This window comes from Terrapene carolina, unplaced genomic scaffold (genome assembly GCF_002925995.2).
Source record: "Terrapene carolina triunguis isolate 2854851 unplaced genomic scaffold, T_m_triunguis-2.0 Scaffold131, whole genome shotgun sequence".
Classification (NCBI taxonomy): domain Eukaryota; kingdom Metazoa; phylum Chordata; order Testudines; family Emydidae; genus Terrapene; species Terrapene triunguis.
Window position 1 is genome coordinate 39,054,440 of NW_020664482.1, and position 23,282 is coordinate 39,077,721.

A 23,282-nucleotide genomic window follows, 5' to 3' on the forward strand; every position below is an offset into this window, starting at 1 on the left:
TCACTCGCCCCTGAGCGGAGGGGAACACAAGCCTGTGGATATCAGATTATCCCACATCTGCCTACTGTGGGGTTCTTGCACCTTTCTCTGGGGCTGGGAACAGTCAGAGACAGGATAGTGGAGCAGATGGAGCATGGGTTTGATCTAGTCTGGCCACTCCTAGGCTCCTGTCCCAGTGGCTGTGAGAGGACAGCCAGTGCAATGCTGCCATCGAGTCAGTGGAGGGATAAGAAGCTGTGGGAGCATGTCTGTGGCTACATCTTCACTACAGGGGGGGGGTCGATTTAAGATACGCAAATTCAGCTACGCGAATAGCGTAGCTGAATTCGACGTATCGCAGCCGACTTACCCCGCTGTGAGGACGGCGGCAAAATCGACCTCCGCGGCTTCCCGTCGACGGCTCTTACTCCCACCTTCGCTGGTGGAGTAAGAGCGTCGATTCGGGGATCGATTGTCGAGTCCTGACGGGACGCGATAAATTGATCCCCGAGAGGTCGATTTCTACCCGCCGATTCAGGCGGGTAGTGTAGACCTAGCTTGTGTAATAAGAGCTCATCCACATGAGTAACGGTTGCACAGTCTAGTCCTAAATTCCCTGTGCTTCCCTGCTCTGATCCTGCAGTCCCCGTGAATATTGCAGGAGGGCATGTACTATTCTTAATAATCAATTAAGCCTTTGCCCACCAAGGGTGAAATTGATCCCTGAGGGCCAGCACCAGGCCAATGCACCATTTAAGTCCCACTGGTGCTAGTGCCCTGCACAGGTGTCTATTTCACCTGAAATGCACATGGGTGTACACAGAAAGGAGGCCACATGATGCTCGCAGGCAGCGAGCCGGGCTGCCAGCAGCCTCCTCGCAGAAGCCACATGACTGCATGGGGGCAGATGAAGGTGACACCAAAGAATCAGCACTGGCTGGGGGCAGGAAGGTGTACTAGATGCCGCATGTAATTCCCAATGTCTGGGCAGTGTGTCCGTATGTCCAGACTAGTGGGAAAGGGGACTGGAGGAGGAAAGGACAGCTGGGATCCCAGCATATCGGCACAACTGTTGGGAAAGGTGCGGCTGGCCCTGGCTGGTGGGAGGGGGTAAGAGCCTCTCTCAAAGGGAGCAGCCTGGGGATTCAGGTCTGGTTCTGACCTCGCTGGCCAAACTCCACTGGCTTCAATAGAGTCACTCCTGATTTACACGGGTCACAACTCCTTGTAGCCCCTGCCCCCAAGTCAGGATCTCCATTCCCTCTTGTAAGGAGAGAGTCTTAGGGTATGTCTACACTACGGGATTAATCCGAATTTAGATAATTCGAATTTGGGAAACAGGTTGTATAAATTCGATTGTGCGCGGCCACACTAAGCACATTAATTCGGTTTTTAACCACATTAATTCGGTGGTGTGCGGCCACACTACCCCATTAATTTTAACCACATTAATTCGGTGGTGGTGGCCACACTAACCCTAATTCAAATTAACAAAATCGATTTTGGCGCTACTCCGCTCGTCGAGGTGGAGTACAGAAATCGATTTAAAGTGCCCTTTAATTCGAACTAAATGGCTCTGTTGTGTGGACGGGTGAAGGGTTAATTCGAATTAACGCTGCTAAATCTGAATTAATCCCGTAGTGTAGACCAGGCCTTATTCTTTCATAGCCAAGGGCCAACATTGCCACTGCACTAGGGCTCCACCTTATCAGAGCAAAGATGCTTCCTGGGCCGGGCTCCAGTGGGACTGCACATCTTGGTGCCATGCTGCTGCTAACACTAAGGCCCTGTCCAGTTCCAGACACCTCCCTTGTCATGTTTCACCCTTAGACGGCGAGGTCTGTAAAAGCTTGTAGCTGGTGGCAGGAGAAAGGATGATTTTGGAGGAATGGGAGTGGGGAGGGGAAAAGTTAATGAAGAGGAGGAGGAGATGGAGGCAAGGAGATTGGAACAATAGGAAAAAAATAAAGCCACCCATCAGCCCACACATTCCCTTCCAGCTTATAACTTTCCAAGAATTTGGAAACCTCTCCTCAGCTTCTGGTGCTCCTCAGGGAGGTCAATCACTGATTCACCCTGAGGACACTTATGTGTCTCTCTGTCTAATGGAAAGCACCATATGAAGTGCCCACTGGAGGCACGAATAACTAATGTTCTGCTTGTTTTCACTCCATTAGGAGAGGGTGGTAGAACTGCAGTGGAAGAGGATACTCTGACAGGGTGCTCGGTTCTGTCCAGAGAGAGGGAAGGAGGATGGAAGGCAGATGGTTGGGCGAAGATGGAGAACTGGCAGCCCTGAAGATGTCTACATGACACTGCAGCCAGTTACATGACAGCTACGGCCTCACCCATTGCATTCAAACATGAAAGCTGCATGTGGCAGCTGACTATGGTAACACAGAGGTTGCCTTGCAGTGGAGGCTATGCAGCTCCCTCAACAGCTCACAAACCAGTCGTTGCTCTAAGAATAAAGCTACTGCAAAGAATAACACAGTAAGTCAGCCCAACTAGCAGGATGTCCACAGAGGTCATTGCATCCTTGAAGTCCCTATGCTTCCATGAGTCTTTAAGCAATAGGGATCCACAAAACCAGGGCAGTCTATCACAGGGTGGGAGTGAGGTTGAAAAACACACCAGCCGGCCTCAGTAAAGCTTAGCATGGAATGAATACAGCATGCAAGCAGCTTTCATTTCACAGGGAGTGGAGGGGGAGAGACATGGGCGGGGGGGGGGAGTTTACAGGACATCAGACCCACGATGTTAGAGGCACACTTTTTTTTCTAATCCTTTTTTATCATCAACAGCAAAAAATAAACTAAAATAAACCAAAAAGGAGTTAAATAAATATCACAGTTTTGTTTACATTAAAAATGTTCTAATAATAATCAAAATAGGTCAAATTAATATTATTAATAATAATAAATCAAACAAAGAAGAAGAAAGCCCCGGAGAATTCCTGCCTGGATGGCATTCACAGATGGAAGGTTTGTGTGGCTGGGTTATTGTTTGGGGATCATGCCCTTGATGGCCGACTCCCGGTTTACATACGTGGCCCAGTAGACAAGGTTGAAAATGGCGAAGAGGACGGGAAAGACAATGCGCGACATCTTGTCCACCTTGCTGACGCTGTTGTAGGTCTTCTTGCTTTCTGGGGACTTCTCCTCCACGCGGGGGCCTTTGGGAGGCATGGTGGCAGTGGCGGTGGCAGTGGCAGCAGCACTCTTGGAGATGGTGGGCAGGCCAGGATCCTTGGCGATGTTGAGGGCGTACGTCGTGCCCACAATGTTGTAGGTGTTGTTGGCTTTCTTGGCCAGTGCCACCGGCTCTTTTTTCTAGGGAAGGGGGAAAATCTGCATCAGACCATGTAAAAGTGTAAGGAGAACATTCCCCCTCTCAACTGGCAGCTGTGTGGGTGGCAGCCGTACTACGACCCAAAGGAAAAGACGGTGGGGGGAGAAGACTAGTGTTCAGAAGCCTCGTCATCCCCGCTCTACTTGGACTGCTGGAGATGGGGAAGATAGCGTTCTGGATTCTCCTCTTGCTTACACCAGTTGGAAACAGGAGTCACCCCCTAGAAGTACAGCACACAGTGCCTAGCACTATGGGGTCATGGGACTCCTACATGCTACCGCGATACAAATAACCACCAAAGGTCAGGTGCTCAGTGCAGTGGTATCCCCTTAGCATTGCTCCAGTGGCACAACGGACACATAGCCAACATGCTGGCTCTGCTTGAATCCCTCCCTCTTCCATGTAGGTAAAACCAGCACCTGACGCTACGGGGAGGCACTTTTGTCTCCACCTCATCTGGGCTGAATCTTGCTCTGGCACATATGAGGAGTCACACGGTAACCGTGGTGTATGTGGGAGGAGAATCAGACCCAATGAGCTCAGAGTCCTGGGAAAGAGCTCAAACAAACTATCTACCCCTGCTTCCTGGCTCATGTTGTGGTGAGGAGCATCACTGATACGGATTAGGGGTTGCCACATGTTTGTATTTGTCCGGTGGGACAAAGTGAATTACCTTGAGATACTGGGTTATATCATCGCGACCTTTGTGTCTTTATGTCAGGATGCCTGTAACCATGCATGATGACATTGGATCGTGGTGCCATGATGCAACACCACGTGCTGTCTCCATGCCTCAAGGGCAGGTCATCCACCCTTTGCACTGCTGCGCTGCACAATATGATGTCATGAGGATCCAAATACGTCCAAGGGACCTTTTAAAGTGCCTCATGAGCTAGGCTGGCAGGATGAAGGACAGACCCTGGCAATCAGGCTGGCCCAGGGATTTTGGGATGGTGGGCATGGCAGTCCCAGCACTGAGGGAAGTTTCCATCTCACCCTCCTGTCTAGGGAGTGCTGCTACTAGGCGAAACAAATCCAGGGAGATATATGCACCTTCCCCACACATATCCCCTCTTACCAGTCATTAGGCTTATATGACAACCAAACTGCTAGCAGAGTGAGCTGATGGGAAGGGAACTTTCTGCAGCACGTGAAGAAGCTAAATTGGCTGTGGGTTGGTCACGCTGCATGAAGTAGAGATGCAAAATGGACAACGTTGACGGCAGGTGGATGGCAGGCTCAGGTTTACCAATGGTGGAAATGGAGTGTGTGTGTGTGTGGTGGTGGGGATTTGGGCTAGGAAGGGGGATAGAAGAGGAGATTGGATGTCTCGAGGATGAGACCAGACCCAGCGAAGGAAATCTGGTACGTATTACACAAGCTGACCTCATTCATGTAATGAAAAGCCCAGGGAGACTCCGACAGATCGCCCATACATCCCACTCTACGCTCATTGCAGTTGCCACAGAGCAGATCCAGGTGCCAGAGGTGCAAGATGTGGCATCCTAGGGATTTATGCTCACAATGACACATAGGTGCAACGAGTGTTTGCAGCCTTAATGTGGACAACAGTTGCTAGCAGCAACTGCTTTACGAGGGGGAAAGCATTTCACAGATGTGCCTGCTATACCATGTAGGCAGCACTGCCAAACATTCTCTGGCTATGGCTGGAACAGACCAGCCAGAGCTGCTAGGACAACAGCCTGGGAGGCAAGAGCCACAAGAGAGGCACTAACCCACTGCGTAATCCCAGATCAAACCACTCTACTTGCTTGTGACTCAGTCACACCTGGCATGAAGGTCTGTAAAAGCAGAAACATCATTGCAATCCCTATGCTGCACCAGTGCTGAATAAACAGCCTGCCCAGTGGGAAGCCAGCCTTTGTGCCCAGTGGGAAGCCTGTAGGATTCTATTCAGCCCCAGCCTCCAGCCTGGTGAATTCGTATCAATCACTATCTTTAGGTATGGAGGGAGGGCTATCAGGCGATGGGAGCCCAATTCATCCCCCGCGTCCTCCATTAACTTCACTAGATTTCCACTAGGGACACAGCTGACCCTCTCACTGTATATCCCTGTCAAACATGGACATAATCGCCAGAGTGCTGACTGAATAATGTGATGCCATCAGAGCTTTGAACATCACATTACATCACCCACCTTTTCCAAGCGCCTGGCCTTTGAAGTGCCTGTCAGCAGAGCTGGCCCACCTCTTCATTGTGCATAGCACTAGAACAAACTTAGTTCCTTTTTCAGTTCACAAATTGTTCACTGAGCCAACCCGGCTTATCGCCTGGATGTTTTTCCTACTTCCTTTGACTGCTCACCATCCATTGTCCATGATTTGTCAGCTAAGTCACATTTGTCAGCTAAGTTCCTGCTCATAGGCTGGATGACTGCAACTTTTTAAACTGAAGGAGCCTCAACAAACCCACTGCACTTTCTGCTATGAATGTTCAAGACAAATATTAACCTTTGCTAAAGTCTGTGAAACCTTCAGGATGCATGGGTATTTCCAGGAAGATACTGCCAACTTCAAAAAACATGTCAACAACAAATATTAAGACCACAAGCATCAGAGCGAACGTGACTCAGTGATTATATTTGCAAAGGTTTTTTTCCTCAATTGCTTGTGCTCCGAAGGCGGCACAGTACAGCCAATCAAGCCCCTTCACTCCCATATGTACCTGGCTACGGCCATTAACCCTGCATCTCCCTCTCCTGCTAAGGGAAGATTCAGCAGTGTTCTTGCAATCTCCCGTACTAAAACGTGTCATTAATCACATAGGGTGAAATAAAGCTCCAGTTGCTGGGTTTTGTGAAGGTCACTTAGCAGAGGCTGGGATAGGCCACCCCAGAACAGCAACACAGTCCTTTTCTAGCCGCTCTTCAACCTATAGACTGCAATGGCGGCAGCTGCTCTTCTGCAACCCCTAGACTGGGTGGTAGGGCATGGTCCATATCCAAAGCTCCTCTGCATGCAAACTTAGTTGCAGGCACCCTCCTGCAGTACCTGGGGCATGGAGACTCCCCCACCTGTCTACTCTTTCTGCAGCCTCACAGTGCTGCTGAAGCACAGGTGAATTTTACCCCTGGTCAGTTACCTCAGGAAAATTTGACAGTCCACAATGCATGTTCAGTGGGATGCTACAGGCAGCAGCTGATCATTCTTTAAACCCGTATCCAATCAATACATTAAGTGATGGCAGTTCCAATAATAACTCCTGCAATTGTACAAATAGAACTGCAAGTGACAAAGTGCAAAGACTGATGAGACTAATGATCAGGCCACGATTGTAGTATTTTATTGAGAAGGTGGTAAGGATTGCTATTGTCTTCAGTGGTTAACTGAGCAACTGATTAATGATCAATTAATTTGATCAGAGGCATGATTAATTGTACATCCTCAAAGAAGGTGAGTTGTGTGAGCATGTTGCTAGCCATCAAGAGATACATAAAGGTTTGAAAATGTTTTACCATTTAAACACTACATATACTGTGATACTTCTTACTGTAGCTACAGGGTGTAGTAAGATTATTAATATGTAATAATGGATTGAAAGAATGATCAATTACTGCTTGCAGAATTCTACTGAAAGTGCACTATGTTTTATTTTATTGTTAATCAGCCATGTTACTGACTGGAGATGAATGAGAGACTGCAACTGACATGACATTTCTCAGCCTGGACAGTGTTTCCCTCCAAGAGGTGACCTTGCCAGCCTGGTGTAAGCATGTGAAAAGCTGCTTGGCATCTTTTACTACTGGCACTCGCTATAACGAAGACATTGTAGCTAGTGAACTCACTCACTGAAGTGAGTGCCTTCCCGTTGGCTTCAATGGGCTTTGGATCAGGCCCTTAAGCCCTAAGGAAGGCAGGAAGTGCAGGAATGCTTGAAGCCTAATAGCCTTTGACTTTCAACTGCTTGGGAATGTGGTGTGTGATGACGCTTAGAGCGGTAAGGCTGTGCACACATTGTAATGAGTTTCCAAGGGTACCCTGGAGCTCAAGAAATCAGACTCTTGAGAGATTGGCACACATGGTCTGTCCTTAGGTTCCCTGGGCTGTGTTTTATATAGTTGATGATTCACGCAAGATTTCAACAAGGAAAAACATGTTTATTACAATCAGATACAAACCAGTCCTCTGACCTCCCGGCGTGTTTATTTGTGTGGGATTCCCTTTGCTAGCGAAATAGAAAGGAAAAGTGGAAAATCAAAAAGAGCAGAAAAACAACCCAGGTCCTTTAAAACCAGTACAGGTCTCACCATTGGGAGAGAATGTGCCGTCACCCTCCATCATTCATCACAAAGCTGACTTTACACACTGCATTCCTAATGGAGGAAATGCCGGGAAAGCTAGCGTGACAAGACATACATTTCTAGTGCATTATAGACCTCTCATCACATCATGTTCTTGAGACAAGCTTCCCTCCTCCCCCCGCCGTACACACACACACTGGTTGGCAATGAGATTTTTGCTGAATCTGATTCTGTCTATATATAGCTGAGCCTTCTCCTTTGAGAGACGAAAGCCATGACCCAGGAGAGGTGGGTTTCATCCCCCACTCTACCATTGACTTTCACTTACCTTCTCTGTGTCCCAGTTTCCCAGTCAGATAGTGATACCTACCTACCTCATAGAGGGCTGGGAGGATTAGTTCACTGCCATTTGTAAAGCACGTTTGGATCTTGGGCTGTGCTAAAGAAATGCAAAGGATCTGTCTTCTGCCATTATTTATAGATAGGGTATTCATATGTTGTAGAACGTGGTTTGATTGCTCCCTGAAACATTTTCAGTTCAGGAAATTTTCAGTCTTGGGTTTGGAAGGGCACAGTGGACTCTACTGCTTCAGCTATACAGTGGGAAGAGGGTTGGAGGAGGGGCTACAGAGTTGGTATGAGGAGTGGATCAGAAGGGAAAGTGCTTTCTGGAACAGTGGCTGGTGTGTTTCGAATGATAGGGCTCGCACACACTGGAGACTGGATCCCATACAATGAGGGTGTTGAATGTAGCACAGACAGGTGGCCAGGTAGCAAGTGCTGAACAGGACAGGGAGCACAGAGAAATGCAACCTTGCATTAATGAGAATGACGCATGGCCACCAAGGGACTCCTGCCTATTAGCAAAAATGTAGCTAAGCACCTCATTCGTATGATGAGGATCATATTTATGTCCATGTGGCCTCTGACACGCTTATTCTTCATTGTCATCCATCCCACTCTTTCTTCACCCTGCATACCTGTAGGGGAGCAGATAGGCCAGGGGCCTCCAGCTTGCTTTTGCTCAAGGCAGAAGGCTTTGTTCAGTGCTTAACCCCCCTCATGCCCATGTGTTTTGTCTCCTTTTGTTTGTGCTGGATGGAGTGCAAAACCTTTGCAGGATCAAGGCCCGAAAGCAGGCAGGGCTGAGAGAAGGATGCAGCTAACCAGCTGGAGAAGGGAGAAGGAGGAGGCATGGCCAAGGAACTGCAAGTGGGCTATATCAATGGGCCTTTGAAGTGAGCCAATTTTAGGGCTAAAAGGAGCCAACAGGCAACAATGACTACCCAAGGTACAAGATAATGGAGACTTGGGCCTGCGGACAGCAAGTAGGTACGGGTGAGAGAGCTCAGCAAGCTCTTGTTTGCTCTCGGGGGGATGGGGAGAAGCAACTAGTAGAGATGGGCCCGAGCCATTAAGTTTGGATCTGGCACATAACTTTCTCAAGGTTTGGCAGTGATCCGATTGGGGATTTGGTACCAGACCATCTCCTCTGGTGAGGGTGAGAACAAAATGAATGCACTGTGTACAGTAACAAAGGGGAAAGAAGAAACCATTCCCATATAAACCGTTTTCAATATTTGAGTTTGCAGACTTGCTTTATGTGATGTTCACTGGTGAGCAGATGAGGCACACAAATCCCGCGTCATTCACTCACTCACTCACACACTGTTCATACCGTTGGTCTCACAAACACAAGGGAGGGAACAAAGATCAGAGACCGAGTGAAAGAGTTTTGCTTATTTTTTGGGAATGTTCTTTGGTGACATTCACCCAGAGAAGACAGGAAGGAGAAGAAGCTGCCTGAGCTCAACCTCACAAGTGATTAGAACCATGGCCTGAGGACCAGATGAGAAAGGAGCGATATCCTCTCGCCGCCTGACATGAGACTTTACACTGCTGCGTTTCCAGGTGTCTGGTTGCAGCTACTCCAATTGGGAGCTGTTTTGCTCCCAGACGTTCAGGTGAGTGCAGAGCAGGCAAGGAGACAGAACTAAGTGGTGATGATTGTACAGACAATGATGCCATTGCAGGGAAGTGGCAGGTAGGCAGGCCCAGAGGACGATCCCCTGAAGATGCCCCACCCTCAGGGAGGGACATTGTTTCTGGGTGGGACAATCATTGGCAATTTTCATTCTCACAAGTTTGGCGGCCTTTCCAGAGTCTGGTGACAAAGGCCCATTAGAAGTGATCTCTCTGGATGCCAGTTGCAAAGATCACCATAAAGGTGGCCTGCATAGATTCCAGCGGTGACAATCTCACTGCAGTTGGTCCCTTGGGATTACAGTGTGATCAGAATCCTCTCTAAGGCAGCCAATCTACCCATGAGTGGTGGGGAATCCCCTCAGACGTGGCACCTCCCTTCAGAGGCTGCATCACCAGAGTCCAGTAGCAACGCTCCCCTTAGATGCAAGCCATCTCCTTTCCAGCGACGAGGCTCTCTCGCCACAGAGGCAGTCCCTCCAGGTTCCATTCGGGGGGACCTCCTTAGTGGGACCACTCTGGGGATTCCTGCGGTGAAGTGGATTGTCATGAAACCATTCATCTTTCATGGGCACCTCAGCCTTTTCTCCTCTCTAATTTATTGCTGCATTCCAGCACACCACTGGAGATTGCTCTTCAAAATTGATCCCCTGCCCTCAAACAAAATAATGTCACTGGGCACCAGAGACCATTCTCCAGTTTGATCTATAGCCCCAGGTCCGTGGCAGCAGCTCTAACCTTGTGAAATAGAGCTACTGCAAGAAATTCTTTGATCCAACAGGGCGCAGCACACACCCCTCCCTCTTAGGAAGCAACTAGCAATGGTGAGACACAAAAGGCTTATCGGAGCTTTGGTTCCAAGAAGCATTAGTCAAACCATATCAGGATGTGGGCTGGGGCTGGGTGACTTTCTCATGAGATCTGTGGTGCTTCCTGATTTTGCTTGGATGTGAATTGCAAATAATGCAGCATTTCGGCATTTCTTAGCTAGGGCCCAACACAGATACCCTGTAGCTGGGCTGTAAATTACTGGACAGATGAAGGGTGAGGAAAAGGGGAAATAACACACCAGCAGAATGCACCACAATGTGCCTGGTCCTCTAGACCTTTGGCGGCTGTAGTGAGAGGGCAGATGTCCAGGTGGGGGAGGTCAGCAAGTTAGCAGATTCTACCGAAGTCCTGAAAAAGCAGGATGACTCCACGAAGTCAAGACACCCAGTCACCCTAATTGATGGGTTGTGTGGGAGAAGTTGCTGCTGGCTGTGCCATAGATAAAGAGAGGATTTTAGCCTCAAGGGCTGTTAATCTGGCCCCTTTCACAAGTGCTAATAGTTACATCTTTTCTTCTTCTTCTTCTCCCTCATCAGGGGCTGGGGCACTGGGTAAGCATCCACTACCTTCATTGGGCCGAGGCAGCTCTAGGGTTCACTTGCTTACCATCTTTGACACAATCCACCCACTGCTTCCTCAGCTTTCCTTCGGGTCTCTTTCCTATCCCCACTCCTGACATCCTGCCTTCACCAGGTCCTCTTCATTCATCTTCTGTATGAGACCAAACTAGCAAAGTCAAGCTTCCTGGAGTCTGTCAGCTACATCAAGGCCTCTGACTTCCACCCTAAAGCTTTCATTTCACAACCTGTCTCTTTGTGTAACTCCTTTTATTGTGCAAAGGCATCTCATGGTAAACACCTATAGGGGTTGAACCTGCTGCCTCTTTACTGCCCAGGCTTCTGCACCATACAGCACTGTGGGTGCACCATTGATCTAGACAACTGGGCTTTTAGTAAATAAGGGTGAATAACAAACCCTCTGGTTTCAGGGACAGCTTTCCAAAGACGAGAGCTCAGCTTGGGCATATCACTTGGGTATATCACTGTTAGTTTTACTGCTGGTACAAATACTTCTAACATTGCCAACATCCAGTCTTAAGCCAGTAGGGTGTTTTTGTTTTTTGTGGGTGTTTTTTTTCCAGATTCAACCACCTAACTTGTCATTTGTTTCAAGATCAGCTCATTGAAGGCTGAAACTGAGCCAGCGAGGAATCATCATGACACTCTGCCTGGAAACATGTCAGCAGGATAGAAAAGCAGAACAAACATGGGGATGTAGCTAATTCCCAAGCCCCATGAGCCCACCACTCTTCCTGGAGTGCTCTTTTAATAGTTGGTGTTAGACATGGTGGGAAAGAGAATAGAACATACGTCGGAGATGGAAGGAATCTGGTCAGCTTTCCTGATCTGTAACATGACCAGAAGTGGGTGAAGCTCATAAGGATGGATAAGCACCAGGTAGGTAAGCACCCAGAAATTTGGATGTTTATCTGACCGTCTTGAGCTGCAAATCTCACAGGAAAGGTTCCCCTTGTAAGATTTTGGGTACTTCATGTATCTGCACTGCATTACTGCAAGGACAAGATTTTTCATAGTATCTTCGTGCTATTTTAGCACCTCTGATTCAAAGACAGCAACTCAGAAATAAAGGAGTTTTTTTTAAAAAAAAAGTTAACTGAAGGTTTTTTTTGTTTTTTTGTTTTTATTTAACTTCTGGAGTCATTTGAGCTGGGTTTGGTTTAAGTGATGGGTAAAGGGCCATATCTGTCCTTATTTTATCCACTCTGTTCTGCCCATTCCTAAATATGACCCAACCAATTTAGGATCTGATCTGACAGCCACTGATGTCAATTGGAGTCATTCAATTGACTTCACTGGGTCTTTAATCTTTATGGGCCAAATTCAGCCCTATCGTGTGAGGTTGATCTCAATGGCGTCGCACCTGCTTCCATCAGGTCTCAATTGGCCTTACAGAACCACTCTGCTAGGCCATCTCTTTTGAAGTGCAGACTCAATCTGTAGCATCACACTGGTGTAAAGAAGATCCAAGGACCCAGAAGAGGTAGGGAATCAACATTAGAGGTAATGAGGGCTGGGCTTGCTATGGCAGGGCTGATATTGGCTCTAGTTCTTTAATCTGCCCCCCATTTGCATGTTGCCCCCCTCTTTGACCTTGTTTGCAATGCTGCTGCTCAGTCAAAATCAAAGGACTGAACTACTGAATTCCCTCTCCCCAGATCTTCTTTCAGTGATGCAAGATATTTGCACACGGTCCCTCAACAGTTCCAAGCAGCACATCATGCAAAAAAAAAAAAAAAAGTGCTCCAGAACCAAGAACAAGGACAAAGCTGATTTTGAAATTGATTCAATAAATATAAACAAGGGAGCAGCATGCAACAAGCAATTCCTCTGAGCAGCTCCAATTAGATCAGCATGGAGGGAGGAGGGTGTCAACGAAGGCCAGCGATGGCTGCCACAAAGGAAGCTGTCAGAGAAGCTGATCCGAAGCCAGAAGAGAAAACGTGGGTGATACCCACTTATTTTCCGCCAGTTGCCTCTTCGGATCACTCTCTACCCCCGCAGTGTAGCCATCTGCCAATGGCTGAGGGTAACACAGAGCACCTGTTAAAATCACCCTCCCTCTGATATGCCTGCTCTGCGCTGGGGGGAAAGCATGGGGCATCCACCGTGACAGGTGGTGAGGGAGCAAGAAGCGTGAGGCTGGCGGCTTCTCCTCTTCAATGGGGCCAGCATCCCACCAAGCACCTGGCTTTGGGACTTTATGCTCGCACATCAGGGCAGCAACATGGCGCAAAATGCAGCAGGCAGTCAGCAAAGGAAGAGAGAAATTGAACCACACAGAGACGTGCACAGATGCAACCAGAGAGAGACAGACACACATACATGAGCGCGCACACGCAGAGGGAGGGACAGATGGAGACATGAGTGTTGTAGGGGTTTTTTCCCAGCTAACGATAAAGACAATATATTGCACCAGCCCTTTCTCCTTCCACCCCCAAGAACCGCTCCAGTCAAGACCTGAATTGATGACCCCAGTGAATAGCATCCAGCCTACTGGAATGTGCCGGGCTGCATGTTACCCACTCCTGGTCCCAATGCAGCTCTCTCGTGGGACGTTTCTTTGCCCTCCCGTGCTCCCTGGCCTTGCCTACAGGATTCACCTTCATCTCCTGGGCCTCCAGCACCTTCTTGCCATCCCAGGCCCAGCTCCGCTTGGTGAAGTAGTTGACAGTGGCAAACTCGATCAGCGCAGAAAACACAAAGGCGTAACAGACGGCTATGAACCAATCCATGGCCGTCGCGTACGCCACTTTCGGTAAGGAGTTTCTGGCGCTGATGCTCAGTGTGGTCATGGTGAGAACGGTGGTGACACCTGCGGGAACAAAGCAGGAGAGGACAGTGCTGTCAAAACATGCAACCATGTTTGTGTGCCTGGTCAATGAGCTCTCTCTTCCCACTCTCTCTTTGACCTCCCAGGAAGAGATGCCATCACACCCATGGACCAAATGCACCAAAGGCGCAGGTAGGGCCAGTCCCATTGATTTCACTGGGCCTGTGCCCACTTACCTCAGTAATGAGTTTGGCCAGATGCGGGATTCAGGAGGCCTGAGTTCCATTCCTGGCTCTGCTACTGGCCCTCTGGGTGACCTTGGGCACGTCACTTCACCTCTCTGTGCCTCAGTTTCCCCTCACATCTCTTGTCTACTTAGGATGGCAAACTTTACGAGGCAGGGCTGATCTCACTATGTGTTTGTACAGAGTCTAGTACACTGGTGCTTCTGGTTGCTACCATATAAAATAGCAAACAGTGGTAGCAGTGGTAAGGTGAAGCCAGACAGGCAGATCTAACTGGACATTTGTGAAGGAGCTGCTATTAGGACATTTAAAATTGTGTTTTGTGGAGTATTTAATACATATCTGTCTGTGCTCCCCTCCTTAATTCCTCCCACAAGAAAATAACTAACACTTAAGACTTATACAATCTTTTCCATCTGCTGACCTCAAAGAACCTTACAAAGGTGGGTGAACACAATTAACCCCATTTTACAGATGGGGAAAACGAGGCACGGAGTGGTGAAGTGTATTGCCCAAGATCACACAGAAAGTCTCTGGCAGAGCTGGGAATAGAGTCCAGGTATCTGGACTTACAGGCTGGAGCTCTCACCACTGGACCACGGTATCAAGAATTTTTGCAATTATTCATTGCAAAATGGCCTTTTAAACAAATGACATTCTTCATGAAAAATTGTTAACAGTGTCAAAGCTTTTCAATTCATGTGACAACTCGTGTCTTTTTCAAGTTCAATACAGCAACCTGTATTTCTTTTGTGGACACAGAATATCTCAGAAGTATCCCTAGCATATCATACCACTTCAACATGACAAATAAATATGTGTTTATGGTAAGGTGGGGTGGAGTTTAGTGACCGGCCTGGAGAGTGGGCTCCCCTCCACAGCATGCAAGTTAGACATGGTTGGAAATTTGCCAATGAAACTTTTTTTTTCCCATCAGAAAACACTGATTCATTGAAACCAACACTGTTCCTGAGAAAGGCTGTGTTCCAATACATTTTTTGACTCAAAAATTCGTTTTTAAAAAAGTTTTGAAATTGTCAGAAGATTTCATTTTGCTGTTTCCGAAATGAAAAGCTCTGGTTTTCCGGTTCAAAACAAGATTTCATTTTGAAATGTAAGCCATTTACATTTTTTTTTATAAATATAGTTTTTATAAAATGGCAACATTGAAATGAAATGTTTCAAAATTATTGAAACCTGAACAGAAAGGCTTTTTGCATTTTCAGTTTACAAAGATTTTCTAGATTTTGACTTTGTCCTGATTCAGGATGGGTTTTTTTATTTTTATTTTTAGATCTTGAAACTTTTTATGGGACAGGAAAAAAACATTTCCCATCCAGCTCTAATACAAGGCTCCCCCACAGCTCCCTGCCCATCTGCCTCAAGCATGATCTGCAAAGAGGAACTCTGAAGGGATGCATCTCCATGGTCTGTTCAGTTTTGGCCTCCCTGCTTAGACTGCAAATATGGGTGCCAGCTCTGGGGCACCTGCCCCTGGGCAACTGGACTGAGATCAACCAATTCATTTCACACAGGCCAGCACACATGGAGATCTGGACCAGCAACCTGAAAGTGAAAGACTCCGTATCCTATTATCCATTCTCAGAGCCTCCAGCTTCCCATACATGTGCATTACCAGGAAATTAAACAGCTTTCCCTACTTCACTTTTCTGATATCACCCATCCGTGGAGGAAATTTCTACATTTCAAAGTTTTCTTTGCTTTGGACTCTTATAAATGGACCCACTTTTCTTTTCTTTTCTTTTCTTTTCTTTTCTTTTCTTTCAGTTGCCAGATGTTCACTATTTAATGTTTTTATCAAGAACGTTATTGAAATCCTTCATCTATTAGAAATCTGGTGCGAGGCAAATGAACAAGGTCAAAAACTTGGTTGAAAGGGTTTCTGCTATTACTGAGTGTGACAATAGTTACTGTCTTCCCCACACCTCACACAATCTAAGGTCACTATCACCTGCCATCATAGGTAGAAGATTAAAATATCATGGGGGACGGAGGGGCTGGTCCAGCTCTATCCCAGCCCAGTGCACAGGGCAGATCCAGGGGGTGGGGAGTGGGATGCTGGAGAGCAGGCCTGCCCCGAACTCACCCCAGCAGAGATGGCTCCACTCCTGTCCCATGGGGCTGGACCCAGGGGATGGAGAGTGAGCCCTCCCACCCTGCATTCATCCTGGCTCCATCCTGTCCCATGGTCTGGGCCCAGGGATTGGAGAACGAGCCTGGGCAGCAGCGGCTCCATTCTGACCTTTGGTGCTGGCCTGGGCCAGGCTCCTGCTCCGGCCAGTTGGCTCTCACCACTAGGGGAAGGCTCAAGGCGCCCCCTGCAGCATCACATGGTATGCATCGGGACTGTGACTGCAGAGATGGGCATGGGCATGTGCACGGGGGCAGCCAGGCAGCTGGTGAGATGGTGAGGTGGATAGATTTTGGGGGGCTGAGCCCCCTCTAGCTCTAGCAGACTGCCACCTACACCTGTCATGCTTAAATGGAGCCCTCTCTAATACCAGCAATGTTGTAGAGGGAATAAGGAGACCCTGGTCTCAGGCCTTGGCAAGTAAGTGAAGGAGGAATTCATTTTAAATAGTTTGTTAATATATTTGTAACTCTGGCCTGACCTTCTGCCTCTGACAGCGAAGTGAAAAGATATTGTGTAAAGACACCAAAATAATTACAAACAATTTAAGGCTCAGTCCTATTGACTCAGCCCAGGGATCAGCACATGCACAGGTCGGACCAGGAGCGTAATCTGCAGTACAAGCTGTGTATGCAGACCCATAGCCCTCTTCCCCATAGACACCTGTTACATCCCGCAGCCAGTTCTGTGTAACTGGCTTATCAGTATCTAGATTATTGTTATTATTCAGGAGAGCTGATCAGGAATTTGTCGACAGACAGTTTTTTGCTGAAGAATACTGATACTCTGAAACCCAGACTGTTTCCGTGAAACAGGGTCAGTTTTGATGAATGCACTGACTTGAAAAATTTGGGGGGGAAAAGTGTCAATATTGTCGAAATGGAAAATTTCAGTTTTTTGTGTTGAAAATCTTTTCATTGTTAAAAGAGGGAAAAGGTCAGAACTGAAACAAAACGTTTTGAAATTAACAAAACAAAACATTTTGACTGATCCAAATTGATTTTTTTAAACATTTTTCGTTCATGAAAATTGTCAGTATTCTGAGTTTTCATCCCCATTGGGAGGAGAAAACTTTTTGATGACTTGAAAATCTTCATGGGAGGAGAAAACTGTTTGCTGCCCTGCTCTATTACTCAGCACTGATTTGGCATCACTTGGGGTTTTCTCACTGATTCCAATGGCTGCATTATGGGCTATTCTGAGGAACACTAATGGTGTGTAGGGTGCTGTGGGAAACACAGGGGAAGGAATGGAGTTCACAATCTAAATCAGTCATATTTCCAGTAAAAAACACTCCCCACCAAGCACAGTAAAATCTATTAAATAGCAGAGACAACAGAATGTTCTGTTTACGTGAGGGGCCACTGGACAATCAAATTACATTAATTTCTGCTGGGTTCTGCCAACAGATCAACAACATCCATGATCAGTCAGAGAGCTAACAGTGTTATCCAGGGCACCTGAACTCGGCCCACTGCCCAGAGAAAACCAGCAGCAATGCTGTCTCCAAGTTGCACCTAGGCCTCAGTCTTGACTAGAGGGAACACAAGGCCGAAGGTAGATTCTGCTAGCATTGTAAACCTTCTCAATGACCTTCCTCACGGAGGGCAGGTTTTAACCCAAGTGCTAGCTCCTAGGCTCACGGATTTCAGGTAATGACTGACTAGCTACAGAAGAAAGGCTCTGACACCTGCGCCTTACTCATCCTGACTTCCTTCTTGCTTCTCAGCCATCCTCATCCTGTTCTGAGTTGCCTCCCTCCTTGCCTCTCCTGTTCTCAAGGTGCCTCTTTCCCCCTTGTGTCCCATGTGGCGCATAGACATAAGCGGTTAGGCTGATTAGAATCCAGGCCGGCAGTGCTTCGGAGATCAGGATTCTGGTTACTTCAACCTTGCTGCTTGCCTGCCAGATAGGCATTAATAAGAGGTTTGAGGAAGGATAAAACCCCCATCACGAACATTACTCCTTAGAAGTTAAAATGAGAGGTGGCAACAGACACAACATATGCCTGCCTATGCCCCCGGGGCTGGCATGCTTCAGCAGAGGGCAACGGTTCACGTGAATCCAAGGCACCTATTAATAGGTGAGAGAGAACAGACTTCACCGATCCCCAGCACTGCTCAGCAGCCCTGCACACTAAACTGATCCCCAAGCAGAGGGCTAGGGATACTTCGAAGATATGCTGTGTCCACAAAAGAAATACAAGGTTCACAAATGAGACCTTCAGGTAGCACAGGGAGGAGCACCAGACAGATTAGAAGACACTGGCAGGCAGACAGACAGGTGTGCTGCCATCCCCTTCAGTACTATGGTTACCTAAGCAGCCATGGTTGCTCTTCCACTGAAATCCCTCACCCATCAGCATACTCCATGTCAGAAACTCACCGAATACAGTCCGGGCGGGAACAGACTCCCTGTTAAGCCAGAAGGAAACCTGTGATAGGATGACTGTCATAATGCAGGGCAGGTAAGTCTGGATCACAAAGTACCCAATCTTCCGCTTGAGGTGAAAGTGCGTGGTCATGACGACATATTCCCCTGGAGGGACAGCAGGTTAGAGCAGAAAGCAGCAGAACAATTGTTACTTGCCAGGCCTGAACCAATAAATCCTCAGTCCAGATCTCACAGTAGCATTTTTATCCCCAGAGGGCATGAGTCGTGTGAACGTCCTGGTCCTGTAGGGCTGTATCACCTGATATTGCAGCATGTGTATAAATTACCATCTGATGTATTATGATACCTCATGATAAAGTAGATCATACCACAATGGCATGAAACTGGTATATGTTTGTTGCAATACAAAATTGGGGTCTATGTCACTCTTGTATACAAACATAGAGATTGCTTTGTACAAACAGAGATTGCTTTGCATGTGGGTAGGTGGACATTGGTGAGAACTGTCATCAGCCAGAGAAGTGATATAAAGATCCAAGCACTAGAGCCCCTTTCCTCAGGACTTGACAAAATGAAAGCAAACCAACTGAAAACCACTGAGCCACAATCTCCAGTGGCTTTCCCTGCTTCACCCAGCCCAGAAAGAGAGAAGACACACCCCTCCCACCTGGTTCTCTTCTGAACCAGCTTCCACTCAATTTTATACTCCCCCCTCCCATGCAGCCATGTAATAGGAAGGGCCCAGTAACCCTTTACAGACTGCATCACCTTTACCTTGTCACAGTAGGAGTCTGGTACTCTCTATGGTTTGACAAAAGACGTTATGATCTGTCAATACCCAACTCCTCCCCCGTATCATTCATCCGGAAGATCGGGACAGGAGGCTGGTTGTTCAAAGCCTGGGGTGTGAGCCAGTGAATTATGTCTATTTGCCATCTCTATTTTCCTTCCCCTCCCTCTGCCCCAGTGCTCAGGGTAATGCTGAAGCCTTCAGTTTGGCTTCATCACTGCTGGAACACGGTGTCCTTTTGTTTCGACTCTAGCTCTGTTAAGCCATTATGCATTGGTGTCTTTTGCAAATTTCATACCATTTCAGCCTATTACTTTGTTATTATTTTTACTACAACTTGAGGGCAGAACTAGATCGAATATTATAACATTTAGTTCTCTGGACTCCCCACATGTCCTCAAGGGAGGTGATATGAGCTGTTAAAGACGGATACAATTAACATCAAGTGCAACAGAGAGGAAATATCCTAGAACTGCTGGCGCACACACACACAGAAGGAGAAAGTTAGAAGAGACACGCGTGGGGTAACTGCAGCTCTCTGTACCTGAATTCACAGGGGAAAGGGAGGAGCGGCAGATGGGGAGAGAGAGAGATGATTAGTATTGGTCATTAAACAGAAAGCATTTGTTTGGGACACTCTTCTACAACTGATGTAATATTTGCCGAAGAAAATTCAGTGAAAATCAGAGTGAGCAACATCGGCATGGTGGCCTCTCTTCACCCGTGACATTCTTCTGGGAGACTGAAAGTTCAGCCAATTCAACTGCACCCCCAGGTGATGAGAAGCAGCTGGGCAAGGCGAGAGAGTTCCAAAAGCACACGTGGCTGTTAGCTGTCTGAATTGGTTTTCAATGGGAGTGGGCAGAACGACGCCTGTCAGCCAATGGAAGTGAATGGCAGTTGGGCACCTAGCTGCCATTTGTGCCTATGAAAACCTCCCCTGACACTTCCTCTCCTGCTCCATTGCCCAACAGAATATGAGCAGGTGTCTCTGCTGCTGCAGGTGCTGTGTGGTACCTCATAGTGTGGATATGCTCCATCTACAAACACCCCAGCATAGGGAGATAAGCTCTGCAATGCTGGGGTAGGGTCCTGAAAAACCTGGATATATTCTATCCCCCAGTCTTCCTAGCTAGGCATTTTTATGGCACTCTGCACAATGGTACCTGAACACAGCATCGTGTTATGGAGCTCTCCTTCATAGCATGGACATGCTGTGTCCACTCGAACAGCTGAGTGTCACATTAGGTGACCCTGTGCAGCTGGAGATTCTGTCCATCATAACCTAGGAATGTTCCCTCTCCCCCCAGGCCAGCTTGTTCTTACGGGGTGCTGTGCTGCTTATCCTTCAAAACCTCCCTCTGCTCTGTCCAACAACAAGAACACAGCGTGGTGTTAAGGAGTGTTGTGATGCCCATGCATAGCCTGGACTGCTAGAATGGCTCCATCTCCCATCACCCCAGCTTGGATCTAAGGCTACTGTGATGCTGGCCATGCTATCCTTGGATATGATCCACTGCCTGCAAGTGTCACTGGTATCACTAGAAGTTCTGCCTTTGACTGAGATACCCCCTGTGGCTCCCATTTACTTTGGAGGCATGATGGACCCAACCACGACAAAAATATACATTCAAATCACATGGGAACACCCCACCTGACAGCGCACACAGCTCTTATGTCCACTTCCAGCCCCACCTCACTCCAGTACCTGTACTGGATCGGACTGTCTCTGTTCCGACCACATGGCCCAGGAGGTCATACTGATTCAGGCGAGATCCACCTTTGGCCACTTCCACTGATTTATCCTTCCCCAGCGTCCAGGAGTAGATCACCTCTGTCTTTGTGTAGGCATCTGCAGAGGAAGAGGAGGAAGGAGGTCATGCTTCTGACCAGCCTAAAACATATCAAAGATTTGGGGCCACATTCAGCCCCAGTGCGTCTTCAGAGGAGCCACAGCAAATAATATGGCCAGCTATGTCTAACCACCAAGATGACTTTAGAAACAGTTAATCATATAACCAAAGTCAGGGCTCCCTGCTGGATGTTTAGAGTTTAGGGAGGGGTCGAAGGACACTTTAAGTGGCAGCGCACTCCCCTTTAACGTTCTGGCCTACCTGGCAGTGACTTGTCATTTCTGAACACATTGGAACATGTGTTCTCTCTGCTCTAGCATCTGCCTCAGATATCGGTTGGGCTGCGTCAGAAACAGAATCTGGATCTGGCAGACCTGGGTTTCCCAAATCACAGCTATTCTGCATACAGAAGTTCCTTTGCTCCTAACTCCATCCATGCTTTTGAAAATCTGCCCCCTTTATTGAACGAGGCCCATGCCACCATACAAATGGCATGGACATTCTCCTCAAAGAGCTTCTGAGCTTCCTCCCTCTCCTCAGTCCTCCATCTTCCCTCCCCAGGCAGGCAGCTGAGCAATCAACTGGGCTCTACTCTGTCCTCTGTAGTGCTCAGCCTCCATGCCCCTGCTCCATCGGGGCCCTCTCTAACCCACAGTCACCAGCACATTGGTCGGGGATAATTAGTCTAATAAGCTGGGTATCTGAGGGGTGCTGGGCTCCAGCCACTGGAGGGGTGTGTACACTTTCTGCTGAACGTTAGGTCATTTCTTACCAGGGTGAGAAGAAAAAGGCAGAGATCACCTCACACTCACCAGCTTGCAGCTCTTGACAGCTGCCATTAATCTCCCCCAGTGTATGTGAAAAACTGGCTCTTTAGAAAGTTTTCCCTCCCCCATTTTGCCCCCCCGCCCAGTGTTCGGCACTGTGCAAGAAGAAAGTGGTGCTCCAGCTACCTGCCTGGTTACTGTCTCCATGCACCCCTCCCCTCCGCCAGCCTCCCCATGTGCTCACACACACCTTCAACCCTCCAACCCCATTCATAAACATACTCACGTTCACACCATCCCCACCTGCACTCCCCCCTTACACTTGCACGCACAAACACCCCCACTCACACTTATACATACTCACATGCTTGCTTTCTCACTATTTCCGACACCGCAGCATTCAAAAATCATGAGTCAGGCTCCAAAGAACCATGAGATTGTCTTAAAAATCATGAGATTATACACAAAACAATACATTTTGGACTCTTTGCATTTGCCCTCTAGGGCGGGAGTGTTTAGAGAGTCACATTTTCAAGATTTTCACCTCAATCAGGTGGACTAGAAATGGCCTTATTGTAAAAAAATTATAGCTGAGGTTTTTTGCAAAATCACAGGACTCCAGGAGCTGGCACTTGAAGAAAAACACCAAATATCACGAGACTTGCAATATGCTGATAACTCTGCTCTCTTTTAACCTCCCACCTCCTTTCCCCCTGCAGTAAGCCAGCGAGTCCCCCAGCTCAGCAGGGGAATTGCTAGCTGTTTCACTGGAGGGTAAAGAGAAGTGGAGTCCCATGTACTTCACTGCCACCTGCTTCTCTTCCCCCACTAGGGAAAGAACTTGCAGCTCAAGTCTATCTCAAATCCCTGTCCCATCAAAAAAGACAGCTCATGGGCCTGAGTTCTCCTGGAAGTACAGCAGGGGTGGGGGGAGGTTGCAGACAATGAGGTGCATACCTTCAGACAGCTCCATGGCACAGTCTGTGACGCAAGTTCCCTGACATGGGTGTTCAGAACCAGGGACCTTCCCAGCTAGCCAGAGGCCATTAGCTGTACCATAAGGGCTAGATGGCAAGATTCCTGCTTTAATCCACCGCTGACTGCAGCTCCCTGCAGTGATCACGTCTACCATAGAAGCCTGCTAAACAGATGCTGGGAAAGGACACTGACAAGAGATTTTTAACTCTTCCCCTTTCCCCAGATTTCCCTAACAAGACCCAAAATGAGACCAGGATATTTTTCTCCAGGATCGATGATGGGTCAAATTCCAGCCTGTGAAGTTTTGTGGGACATTGTGGGTTGAAACTGCAATGATTTGTCTAATT

The 23,282-nt window shown here is 47.8% G+C and overlaps 1 protein-coding gene across 2 annotated transcripts in view; it reads right to left on the minus strand.

Moving 5' to 3' along the window:
* Positions 1–2,879: 2,879 nt before the first annotated feature.
* The window catches only part of GABRA3 (gamma-aminobutyric acid type A receptor alpha3 subunit), a 123,987-nt gene continuing 103,584 nt past the window's right edge, over positions 2,880–23,282 (minus strand). Inside the window, exons 7-10 of one of the 2 annotated variants that reach the window (XM_024197936.2) lie at positions 21,046–21,189; positions 18,539–18,691; positions 13,587–13,798; positions 2,880–3,311 (exon numbers count right to left, since the gene is read on the minus strand). In XM_024197936.2, the coding sequence (XP_024053704.1) occupies positions 2,979–3,311; positions 13,587–13,798; positions 18,539–18,691; positions 21,046–21,189 (842 nt within the window). In that variant the 3' untranslated portion in view covers positions 2,880–2,978. Of the gene's footprint in view, positions 3,312–13,577; positions 13,799–18,538; positions 18,692–21,045; positions 21,190–23,282 lie in introns of both variants that reach the window. The other variant, XM_029911848.1, reaches the window with a different exon arrangement.